At 32.0% G+C, this 12,210-nt stretch overlaps 2 protein-coding genes across 2 annotated transcripts; one reads left to right on the plus strand and one right to left on the minus strand.

The window, feature by feature from the left end:
• Positions 1-2,991: 2,991 nt before the first annotated feature.
• On the minus strand, positions 2,992-7,619 carry LOC107639791 (TMV resistance protein N-like). Its single transcript, XM_016343390.3, has 4 exons — positions 6,991-7,619; positions 5,275-6,370; positions 4,917-5,186; positions 2,992-4,310 (listed from the first exon to the last, which is right to left on the minus strand). The coding sequence occupies exons 1-4, from the start codon at positions 7,494-7,496 to the stop codon at positions 3,201-3,203; spliced, it is 2,982 nt and encodes a 993-aa protein (XP_016198876.1). The 5' UTR covers positions 7,497-7,619; the 3' UTR covers positions 2,992-3,200.
• Positions 7,620-8,574: 955 nt separating this feature from the next.
• On the plus strand, positions 8,575-10,973 carry LOC107637012 (phosphopantothenoylcysteine decarboxylase HAL3a-like). The gene is made up of 3 exons (XM_016340470.3): positions 8,575-8,669; positions 9,542-9,949; positions 10,379-10,973. Exons 2-3 carry the CDS (start codon positions 9,611-9,613, stop codon positions 10,646-10,648), a joined length of 609 nt encoding a protein of 202 aa, XP_016195956.1. The 5' UTR covers positions 8,575-8,669; positions 9,542-9,610; the 3' UTR covers positions 10,649-10,973.
• The last annotated feature ends 1,237 nt before the right edge of the window (positions 10,974-12,210 follow it).

Here is a 12,210-nt window from a genome sequence, read left to right on the forward strand (position 1 = left end):
ATTTAAAAAAAAATTTCATCTAAATTATCTAATAAAAAAACTCCATTTAGTAATTCAAAAATTTTAAATATTCATTATACCCTAATTTACCAAAACACCAGCTTCTCCCCAAATCTTTTATCGTCGCCGCCTCACCAACCAGCCTCTTCGCCGACATCACTCTCTCCTTCACCGGACATCATCCTTGCCTCCTGGGTTCTTTTAGCCGTCGCTTGGTCGTTAACCAGCTTCATTGTCGCCGTCGGAATCCTCCTCACTGTCGCTGGTTCATCAACAAAGACCCTCATCGACACTAAAGAATAACCATCTACAGACAAAAATAATCATTCGTATACCAACACATCACAATTCAAGGACATAATTGTTTGGTAAAATTTTTCAAAAGTAACTTATAAAAGTTAACTTATAAAAAATAGCTTTTTAAAAGTTGTAACATTTATGTTTGGTAAAATAGTTTTTAAATTTTAAAAATACTATAATAGACATAAAATGTAAGTATTAAATTTGAAAATTAGTTAACATATGAGGTTATATTAGACTTTTAAATTTTAAAAAGTACAAGCCAATTTTAAAAAGTTCTATCTTAGGTGCTTTCAAAAATACTCTGATCTTTTAAAAGCTGCAAGTATAAGCACATGATCTGTTTTATTTATCAAAAATAAAATGAGAAGCTTGACCTTTTAAAAAACACAAATACCTCTTCAAAAAATTTTACCAAACCAAGCCTAAGACTTAAAGAGAAAGTTAAATTATCTAATTCTAATAATTTAAATTCAATATTTAAAATTGAATTGAGAATCTGATTTTAATAATTAATTTAATTTTTTTTTAAATTATTCTTCACATAGTTCAATATTTATATTATTTACGTATATTTTTTTTTTCCTTTTAAAAATACTATATAATTTCATACTTTTATTTTTTTAGCTTTCTGAGGCTAATTTTTTTTTGGAAATAGAAAAAGATAGTGTGTAATTCATCGTAATGATTAATTTGTGTGATTTTTTATATGATTTTTTTATTTTAAATAATAAATTAAATTCTTAAATTTAAAAAATAATAAAATTTGTAAAAAAATTTGAAAATTAAATTTTATAGTACATAAATTAAAAGATTCAATTTGTACATTTAAATTTTTTTAATATTAAAATATAAATTTGAGTAAATTTATATATTTAAAAAAATAAAATAAAAAATCCTAAACTCTTGTATATTTAAAAAAATTAAAATAAAAAAAAAACATGACCCTCAAATTTGTATGTTTAAAAAAATGTTAAAATTACAAATATAAGAGAATGCTCTCCACATAAAAAATATGAGTTAATACTTAAAATAACTCTCAAAATTTGACTACCAATTCAATTTAACCCTCTAATTTTCAATTGATCCAATTTATATCTTAAAATTTTAAGGTGTGGTTTAGATTGATCCGTTTGTCCAACTCCATCGTCGGAGTGATGGGCGTGACACTAAAACCTCACCACATGCCTCTCTTTTTTTTTTTCTTACTATCACCATCACCACCTCCCCTCTACCAACACTCTCTCTCCCCCAACAAACAACAATATTCACAACCTACCAATACCCACACATTTCCACTGCCATAACTTTGAAGAGCATAACACCTACACTCACTATTCCTTCATGACTGCAAGCAAACAACAAACCAATGAATGTGACCTCGTTAGGAGAAACACCATGAACCACCATTTGTGAAAAGAGCTACAATGCTTGCTTTCCCTGACTATTCATCGTTATGCCACAAATAACAACACCCCAAGAAATAACATCCTTATATACAATTGTGTTAAAAATCTTGAACCCCATTTTCATGTAACCACACTTAGCATACATGTTAAGAAATACATTTTTAATGTTACCATCAACACAAGGTCTCATCACCCATTGCCCCAAATTCGAAGCACCCTTACCTATTGCACCAATCTTTGTGTTCCTATTAAGAGCGATCTAAAGTGTGGTGTTGTGTTTCTTTTTCTTTTTCTATTTCTATTTCTCTTCAATTTGTTAATAGTGATTGTTAATGTTGTTTGTTGGTGATTGGTAGAGGAAAGACGGTGATTGTGAGAAAGAAAAGGATCGGATAATATAAAGACTTTTCGGTCGTGAAAATGTGTGGGTGTTGTGGGTTATGAATGTTATTGTTTGTTGGGGAAGAAAGGGTGTTGGTAGAGGGGAGGTGGTGGTGACCATGGTAAGAAGAAGAAGGAGAAGCATGTGGTGAGATTTGGGTGCTACGTTATCACTCCAGTAATGGAGTTGAACGAAAGGACCAATCTAAAATACGTCTTAAATTTTAAGATATAAATTTGGTCAATTAAAAATTAAAAGATCAAATTAAATCGGTGATCAAATTTCGAGTGTCATTTTGAATATTAACTCTATAAAATACATTTAAATTTTTATATTATTCAAAAACACCATTAAAAATTCAACATCAAAATAAAAATAAAAATATTATTTATTTTTTAAAATTTAATTTTTGGTCAATTTTAAAAAATTAATTATTATTTAAATATTTATTTTTATATATCAATTATTCAAAAAATTTAAAAATTTATTTGTTTTTTTATTTTATTTTATTTTTTAAAATAAAATAAAAAATAATATTTAAAAAATACTTAGTTACAATGAAATAAAAAAGCGACATCGAGCACGGGTCCAAATGACCAAATCTAATTACGGTCCGCAATTTCCGAACACAATACACACACTAATATTTTGAGTTTGTCTATACTCTAGTGTCTTTTTAAGTAAGCAAATACAACATAAAGGCATTATTAAGTGCTCTGAAGGTAAAATAAAAAGACTTACACTAAAATGACTTTGTTATAGATAATCATTAATAATTTGTCATTCAATTAATAAATCAGTGTAAGTGGCAGAAGTATAATTTAATTTGTAATAACCATAAGAAAAAGTATGGGAGCTAATGGAATATTTGTACAATATAAACAATTGGGATTTAGAGAGTATTAGAGATATAACCATTAGTGTTACCTTTAATCATCAGCGTAAGTTTCTAGGATGAGTAGTATCATGACATGGTATTAAAACTCTAGATCCGAAAGATCAAGAGTTCGATCTTTAGTAAATCCCAAAATTAATTCATATAACCTATTGTACACATCTTACAAATAAGCCCTTGCCTCCCTAACATGACTCTAATCATAATCATACATTTAGTCAATAAAATCTTGTTGATGCACCCAGCGGCCCCAGCATTGGTTGGAGCCATAGCTCCATGCTTGTTTGTGCATGTTGTGATTAAGGTCATTGTTGACAGAGAGCTTAAACGTATAATCAGGGCATGATTCATCACTAAAATAGTCATTGGTTAGAAGGATAAAATACACGCGATTGCCCTTTTCACCTGAATTCTTCTTGGTGATCCATCTTCTACCATTGCAGACACACAAATCCGTCTTGTTCAAATAAGTAGCTGTCTGAAAGCATAGTATAATTCCCAACCTATCATTTGGAGCGAAATCACCTTGTGGTGGGAGAGAAAGATGTTCACCATCTTCTAGATTGAAACTTAAAAAAGATTGCCACGGTGAAAATTTTTCTTTCGTATATACCCATGATGTGAACTCCATGATAAAGACCTGAGAACGATCACTGCTCGATGATCGAAAGAAATTGAATATGGATTCACAACGATCAAATAATCCTGATTCATGATAAGCAATGAAAGAATTGCATGCTTCCAATTTCTCAATACTTGAGGGGAGCACCGGGAGAGACTTAAGATTTGGGCAATTATTTAGACAAAGACGTTTGAGCTTGGGAAGTTTATGAAGGCTTATTGGTACATGGACAAATTTGTTACGAGACAGATTCAAATCAGTCAACAATGGCAAGTGGAAAATGTTGCAAGGGAATGCCAGTTTAGTTAGATTGCAGCAACTTAAGTCTAGACTGCATAGCAAAGGTAGACTTGATGAGACAGAACGTGGCAGGTTTTTTATGGAGGTTCGTTTCAATGAAAGCAATGATAGTTTCATGCATTCCGCGAATTCTGGCAAGTTTACAAAACTGCTGCAATTGCTCAGGTCTAATTCCTCCAGTGAACTCATCTTCAGTTTGCCTGGAATAGTTTTGAGACTTGTGCAATTGCTGAAATCCAATTGAACAAGGTTCTCATGGTGTGTAAGGGATGGGTGAACCTCACTCAGCCCTGAGCAGAATTGCAGATTAAGCTTTTGAAGCATTGGTGCACCAGAAATATCAGGGGTTCCAGTTAGGTTCTCAGACACACTCAAATCCAGGTACTTCAACTTTTCAAGAAACTGAACCAAAAAGAGAAATATGATATAACCTTAAGTTATCGAGTAAATAGTCAAATTCGTCCCTAAAAGGTTACTCATTCTCTAAATTGGTCACTGAAAGATTTTTTTAATTAAATTCGTCTTTTAAAGATTTTTAGTTAGTCGCATTAGTCCCTCCGTCACTTCCATTTCTCATGGCGTCAAAGTTTGTTGATATGGCACCTTAAGTGATGCCACAACAGACATCTGATTATCCTAATTAGGTGCTAACATGATAAATTTATAAAATTAGATCAAATCAATCCTAATTTGAGAAATTTCAATGTTTCAAAGTCTTGCTCAATTTGGAACTGATTTGATCTAATTGTATAAACTTAGCATATTAACAGTCAATTAGGACAGCTAGGAGTATACTATGGTCAATATAGTGTCACTTTAACGTGTCACATCAACAAATTTTGACATTGTTAACAACGTAAATGACAAAAGGACTAATGTGACTAACTTAAAATTTTTGAAGGACGAATTTGATTAAAAAAAAACTTTCGGAGATCAATTTGAAGAACGAGTGATCTTAACTTATCATTTAAATTTCATTCAAATGAGGTATTGACAAAAGGAACTTACCTTTTTCCCGTGCCAAACTTGCTCAATCTTGCTATTCCGCAGTTTAATTTCAACCAGTTCATACTTTTGATCCGCCAGGGGTAAAGTCTTCAAGGGACAGTAATTCCAATGAAGGACTTTTAATGATCTAGGAAGGTAGTTGAGACCAAGTGGAAGTTTCATGCCATGTAAACTGAGAAATGTCAGTTGACTTGTCTTTGAAAAGGCTTCAATACTCCACCGAGCTTCATAACTTGAGTGTAGAACAATTCCTTGAATTGCTTCAGTTCCCTGCAAAATGCAATACCGTCATCTTACAAAATGATTTGTTTATGTAACACAATCATACCACATTTGTTGCAAGGAAATTGGCACCTACCATATCATTTGTCAAAACTTGATCAATGTCCATTTTAGACCACAACCTGCTTCGTTTCCCGGGATTAGTTGGAAATTCTTGAAATACAATATTTTTTCCCATATCTTGAAGCAGATCATGCATTTCCAACATCTCATCCTTACTTAGAGTTATCAAAGATTTTTCAATCAAAGTAACAATCCCATTTTCAATTCCATCATAATAATCACACATCTGTAATATATTTACTACTTCGTCTCTGTTCATTCCTTTGAAGAAACAAGCAATATCCAGAAAGATATATTTCTCTGTTGGCTCTAAATGGTCAAAGCTTATTTTCAATGTATTGAGGATTTCCGAGGGTAGAACGCTCCCCAATTCTCTAGCAGTTCTATGCCAAAAATGAAGATCTCTGCCACACAAATAGGAACCTAATACCTTAAGTGCCAATGGAAGGCCACCAGTATATTTGGCAATGTCTTTGGACAAATCCAAATAGCCTTCTTCTGGTTTATCTCTTTTAAAGGCTTTCAAACAAAAGAGGCGGAGGGCTTCTTCTTCCACCAACCCTTCAACCTTATATGTTCCATTCACTCTATGTATCTCAAGCAAATGCATGTACCTAGTTGTGATTATTACTGTGCTTCCAGGACCAAACCAATCTTGCTTCCCAGCCAAATTTTCCAACTGGATTTCCTCACTTATATCATCAAGAACAAGAAGAACCTTTTTCTTGCATAACCAGTTTCGTATCATCTTCTTTCCATCTTCAATGTCATAAAATTCATCACTAACATTTAGTGTTGAGAGAAGAAGTTTTTGTAAGTGAACAAAACCTTTTGCCTTGGAAACCTCCCTAACATCCCTCATAAAGCAACAAACTTGAAACTTAGATTGGATGGCTTCATAGACTGCTCTAGCAACGGTAGTTTTACCTATGCCACCCATGCCCCATATGCCTACAAAGTGAACATTATTTGACCCCATACCTAGAAGTGAGAACACATCCTCCATCTTTGGAAGAATCCCAACAAGATTTTCTGGGCAAGATGGAAATTTTGGAAGTAGCTTCTTTTGTATGTGGTCAACTATGTTCTCCACTAGTCTTGCCTCCTGCCTGATAAAGAGAAGAAAGGTAAATCATACATCTACCCAATCTGACAAGAAACACTGGCTAATTCTAAGAACAACAATGCTACATAATTAGCAAATATTACTTTACACTAACACTTAGCTAACAATAGTTTGCACCCATGTTGTTTACATGGTTTACACTTTCTGTACATAATTTGCACTTATATTTACTAGAATTTATGCCGGAGTCAACACAACTTGCATCCACATTTAGCGAAGTTTACACATATGAATCAGTAAAATTTATTTATCGAAAACAATTTGGTATTTGAGCTGGCCAAAATTACCAAAATTTATTGGCCCCCATCTCTTCTAAGAAAGATGTACCAAGAAATTCGTTGAGTTAAAGGATTAAATTGGTCCCCCCCCCCTCCTCTCTTCATGAATGATCAAATTGGAGAATGGATATTAACCCAAATACCTAATCCAACCCATTAAAAAAATGAAATTGGATCAGATTTTCAAGTTGGTGGGATTTTAAATTTCTTTTGTTCACCAGGGATAAAAGTTGATGAATAACCGTTTCAAAGTAACTAAAATATTCTGGTAGATAAATGTTTATGGTACATATTATGAGGGAGAAAACGATGTGAGAAAACTTACTGGTTCTTGGAGTCCCAACCAGAAAAGCTAGCAATTTGGGTCAAAGCATCTGTCCATCTTCTAATCTTATCACTGTCTTGACCAAATCTATTCTGATGCTTTCTAAGAGCTTTCTTGAAGTTTCCTTTTTGATGCCTAACATCAGAAGGCTCCACATTGTAGAAGACTGGCACAACAGATAGCCCATGATTCTTGCTGCACTCAAGGATATTGTGTAGCTCGTCCAAGCACCAACTGGAGGAAGCATAGTTTGGCGACAGAACAACGACAGCAAACATAGATTCTTCTATTGCTTTCAAAAGTTCATCTTGAATAACATCACCTTTCTCAAGGTTCTTGTCGTCTCTGTAAGCTGTGATTCCTCGTCTTTCTAGTGAGGCAGATAGATGATCAGTGAAGCCTTTCCGGGTGTCTTCTCCCCTAAAACTCAAGAACACCTGATGCTTACAAGAGTTTCCGGTAGCGGTAGAAGAAGAGGCTTCACCTTCACCTAAAGCAGACGCCATATATGTTCAGCTATATGCTGCTCGGCGGTGCCTCTCTTCCGGGTTCAACACATTTCTCAGATAAATAGTATTACTAAAATGAATTCCAGTGTGAATACACCAAAGTGGGTAGAAGCTGCATGGGTTGTGTTCTACTCTGGAAAGGGTGGCAAGGGAATCTTCGCTGGAATTACTCTGTTGACTTTCATTCACCAACCATGTATCTATTTGTAATCATTTTGTTTCTAATTCTCATGTGGCTGCTGCATATCCTCAAAAAGAGCAGTTAAGGTACTTTTGCAATTGAAATATTAGACAAACATTTATTTTAGACCAAGTCCAAGATTTTTTTCTAGAATAAATCTGAAAAAAATTATTATTTTCTAAAAAAAATTAAAATAACTTTAAATATTAAATTTTTTTTTTGTCAGTTCGCCTCATGTCAAGATGATTAGATGAATTGCACTCCATTTTAATGAGTTTATCTAGATATTAGGCGAACTTCTTATTGCATCTAATTCACAAAATATAAATACAACTTAGAGTTAATTCATTCACACTACATTACATAAATTCACTCTCTTTACCTTTTTTATTTTTTATTTAAAAAATGTCTTGAACTCCATTATTAATAATTTATTGGAGAAATATTATTAATTTATAATGAATCTGTTATATTTAATTCTTTTCAATCTATATTTGTTGATATGCTAAATATGATATATGACGATGCTAATAATTTTGTACTACATATTATTAGGCAACAACGCAAAAAATGAATGAAAAAACTTACTATAAATTTTTAATAAAACCAAGATGATATTTTTTTTTATTATAAAAGATACTATTTTAATAAATATCAGTTAGTTAGTAATTTTAATTACTATTTGGTCATTTTTTTAAAAATATTCAAAAATTAATCCTCCTTAATAATTTGATACTAAAAATGTTTTTTAATAATTAAAGCCGATGTTTTAGAATAATTTTTCTTTTTTCTTTACGTCAACGGAAAAAAAAAAAGAAAAAAGAAAAAAGAGGAAAACAGATAACTAAATTTTGTGACTTGCCAGTCTCCCACCAAAAATTCAAAAAAATAAAGCTTGTGCTTGGCGTGGCTCTGTTTTCTTTCATTCTGATTGTGAATGCTGAGAAATTCAGAGATTCTTGAATCTTCAAAGAGACCAAGCTCACAAGGTAATTCTTCTTGTGTTGTTGTTCTTCTCCTTTTTCTTTTTCTTTTTCTTTTTCTTTTTTACTTCCCTTTGGTTTTTGGTGTCATACGATAATGGATTCTCTTAGTACCCATTAAAGTTTTAGCCTCAAAATCGAGTCTTTGATGGGAATTTGGCATTTTTAATCATGTATCGTTGCACTTCTTGCATTTTTTTGGTAGAATATCAATCCACCTCTCTCTGCTTTCTTCTTCTTGTGATCATGGGTGGTGTGAAACTGTTACTAATTTATTCGAGAAAAAAATAATTTCATTTCAATGTGTAACAAAATCTGTTTTGTTGGTGAATTCAAAGCTGTATCATTTCTTGCAGCTTCCGGTTTGTCAACTAAGTCGTTCACTGTTATTGCTACAATCACCTCTTTTCCCGTCCAGTGATTGCATGAGAATCTAGATTCTTTGATTAGGGGTTTGCATACAAAAATTATGAAAATTTTATGATTTGGTGCTCTTTTTCATTATTGGTATTATCATTTTCTTGTGGAATATTGGTGTGCTAAAACTAGTGACAATAATCTAGTGATGTGGATACTGAACTTTGCACTTGATAAAAATTCCGTTAAAAAACATTAGAAATTAACTATGATCCCTTAATTATTGACAATGATTTATGTCTATGATTTCTCATACATTAATTAGGATGTGCTTATGTTATTAAATTGTAAGAAGAATTAATCCTGTTTAACATTTATGCTTCCTGTTTGTTTTATGGATTGGACCTGCATTGTTTGTCTTGATGGTCTAAAGTTTAATAATTTTGCTGTAGATATAGACATTGTAGCTGGCATATGAAAAGTCAAAAACTGACATAAGGTTGTATTTTCAAATATTTCAGGGCATACTACAGTCTTACAGACATTGTCTTTTGTTGTACATCATTAGAAATCGTTGTTGGAATCTCTGGATGATGGCTTCTCAACGCGGAAAACGGAAACTCGAAGTACCACCTGCCCCTCCAAGGAAGCCTCAAATTCTACTCGCTGCTTGCGGATGTTTGGCTGCTGACCAATTTGCAATCCTTTGCAACTATTTCTTAGAGTGGGCAGAAGTTAGAACAGTTGTAACAAAAGCTGCTCAGAAATTTGTTAAAGTTTCTGATATTCCCCATACTGTGGCTATATATACGGATGAATATGAATCGTTTATTTGGAAAAAATTGGGTGATCCAGTTGTTCACACTGAACTTGCTAACTGGGCTGAAATCTTAGTCATTGCCCCCTTATCAGCAAATACTCTTTCAAAGGTAATCAAACTGAGATTTGCTTCTTTTTTTATTTTATAAATTATGTTCATATAACATGATAAAAATTGTTATAATGAATCCAATTTGCTACTGAAAGATCATAGTGCTAACAAATTAGTTCCCAAAAGGTATTACATTGGTCTGAGGTACTCCATTGATGAATTATGTTATTGCTAATAGATTTTCTTAGCGTTAACAAACTAATTTTTCAGAGACTAATTTGCTAGCAAATTGATAGTTTAAGGATTAGTTTGTTAGTATGTTACTTTTTAAGGACTAATTTGGCATCACAATGCTGTGTCTTTTATGGACCAAATTGGTGATTCTCGCAAAATGTTATTTAATTCCTACTTCCTTGGCATCATGTAATGTTCAGTTGTTATTATGTATAAAGCTATGTCTAACATTGTGACATATGTGCTGCTGTAGATTGTTGCTGGGTTTAGTGACAATTTACTGACATGTATTGTAAGAGCTTGGGACTACAGCAAGCCAGTGTTTGTTGCAACATCCATGAACACTTTAATGTGGAAAAACCCTTTTTCAGAAAAGCATTGCATCGCCATTGAAGACCTTGGCATTAATTTAGTCCCCCCGCCTTCCGGGAATAACCCAGAGATGGCTGATCCCGCGGTGATTTACTCCACTGTGAGGCTCTCCTATGATTCAAAGATGAAGAAGGGACAGGGTGCGGTTTAGCATTTGTTTTGAGAATTGTGAGTGTAAAAAGGATTCCTTAAGGCTTCTTGATCTTCTGCTGTTGCATCATTCTTTTTGGCAATTTTTGTGTTTTCTCATACATCAAGTGTGATCATAGTTTTTGTGTATCACTGCTTGAGGGTTGGGACTCTAGTCTCTTTAATTTCTGTTAGTGTGTCACTGGATGTGTTAAGCATCATTAGGAATAAAATTGTAGCAACCTTTTGTGATTCTTTGCAGTTCTGTAGAATGACCTCAAATGTAAAGCAAGTTTTTGGCTTTTTGCATACATGAATAAAAAATACTGAATGTAATCATAGAGGAATAAGCTAGTTTCAAATATCTTAGCAAATTTTATGGATTCAATTAAATATGTAAAATGTGGTTATTCTCTATTCATCAATTCTGATAGATTTATGATTAAAATCTACAAGCTTGATCCATCTTGATATTGTCTTAAGCCGCATAGTAGAAGTATATATTAGCTTAAAGTAAAAATGCAAAATGGAAGTGTTTTCAAAGAAACTGCATGTAATCATGTATCTTTAATTCAGAAGTCAAGACTAAAGATATGTTCTGCTTTCCAGTAATGGCATATAGCAAATTTGACCTAAGTAGCTTAACTTTATTACCTTGGTTAGGCCCAAAACTGAAGAGAATAAAGAAACAAAAGGCACTATTTGCATTATGGGTGGCAACAGAGCGGGTAGGGGCGGTTTTATCCTATCCCATCCCGTTCCGTTCTACAGAAGTCCGTATAAAATTTGCTTTAATCCTATCTGTGGATATTAAAAATCTATACCCTAAATTGTCCCTATTTTTAGGATACCTGCCCCGTCTTTACCTGCCTTTATTAATTATTAAAATCTAATAAATAAAATTAAATTACAAAATTTATATAACCATAGTTATATATAACATAAATTAAACTAAAAACTTAAGAATGATATAATATCAAACAATAATATTAATAATTTTCTTAATTTTTTTAACATATATTAGATATATTTTGGTTGTTCTAGTCTTCTATTTTGTCTCTATTTTAGTGTTTTAACTTTAAATTCAAAATTTTACTTTCTAACTCATTTAAGTAATCTAATTCTAAAAGAACATCTTAATATTTAAACTTAATACTAAATAATATATTTGGTTCTATTAATTAAATTCAAATTCAAATTCCCTTGTTGTTTCTTTTAGTTACCAAAAAAAAATTCAAATTCAAATTTTTATTTTTTAATTTAATAAAATAACTTTAATTATTTAAAGAGCATTTTTATCGTTTAAAATTATATGAAAAGTGCATTTTAGTCTTTTAAAATCAAATTTAAATTTTAACATTATAAATTCATTAAATGATATCAATCCAAATTAGAATTAGATTTCTAAATAAAAGAAAAAAGAAAAGAAAAAAATTTTCTGCAACGAAGAACAATATGAATAAAGAAAAAAAAAAGGTGAATGATAATTGAAGTGAGATTAGGATTAAGTAAAAATTATATAATTCGTCTTGGATTGGTTGTTCGAACTTGTAAGTCGGTCATTAATTTTCATAAGGGCATTTT

This window comes from Arachis ipaensis, chromosome B4 (genome assembly GCF_059453495.1).
Source record: "Arachis ipaensis isolate K30076 ecotype BB chromosome B4, ASM5945349v1, whole genome shotgun sequence".
In the NCBI taxonomy this organism is placed as follows: Eukaryota; Viridiplantae; Streptophyta; class Magnoliopsida; order Fabales; family Fabaceae; genus Arachis; species Arachis ipaensis.

What these genes read in the sequence shown, in the direction of transcription:
- LOC107637012 (XM_016340470.3), top strand. Translation starts at nt 9,611, where the DNA reads ATGATGGCTTCTCAACGCGGAAAACGGAAACTCGAAGTACCACCTGCC. An exon ending in CAGCAAATACTCTTTCAAAG is followed by an intron (nt 9,950 to 10,378) that starts GTAATCAAACTG and finishes GTGCTGCTGTAG; the next exon opens with ATTGTTGCTGGGTTTAGTGA.
- LOC107639791 (XM_016343390.3), bottom strand. Translation starts at nt 7,496, where the DNA reads ATGGCGTCTGCTTTAGGTGAAGGTGAAGCCTCTTCTTCTACCGCTACC. An exon ending in AAGTTTTGACAAATGATATG is followed by an intron (nt 5,187 to 5,274) that starts GTAGGTGCCAAT and finishes TGCATTTTGCAG; the next exon opens with GGAACTGAAGCAATTCAAGG. An exon ending in AAGTTTGGCACGGGAAAAAG is followed by an intron (nt 4,311 to 4,916) that starts GTAAGTTCCTTT and finishes TTTTTGGTTCAG; the next exon opens with TTTCTTGAAAAGTTGAAGTA.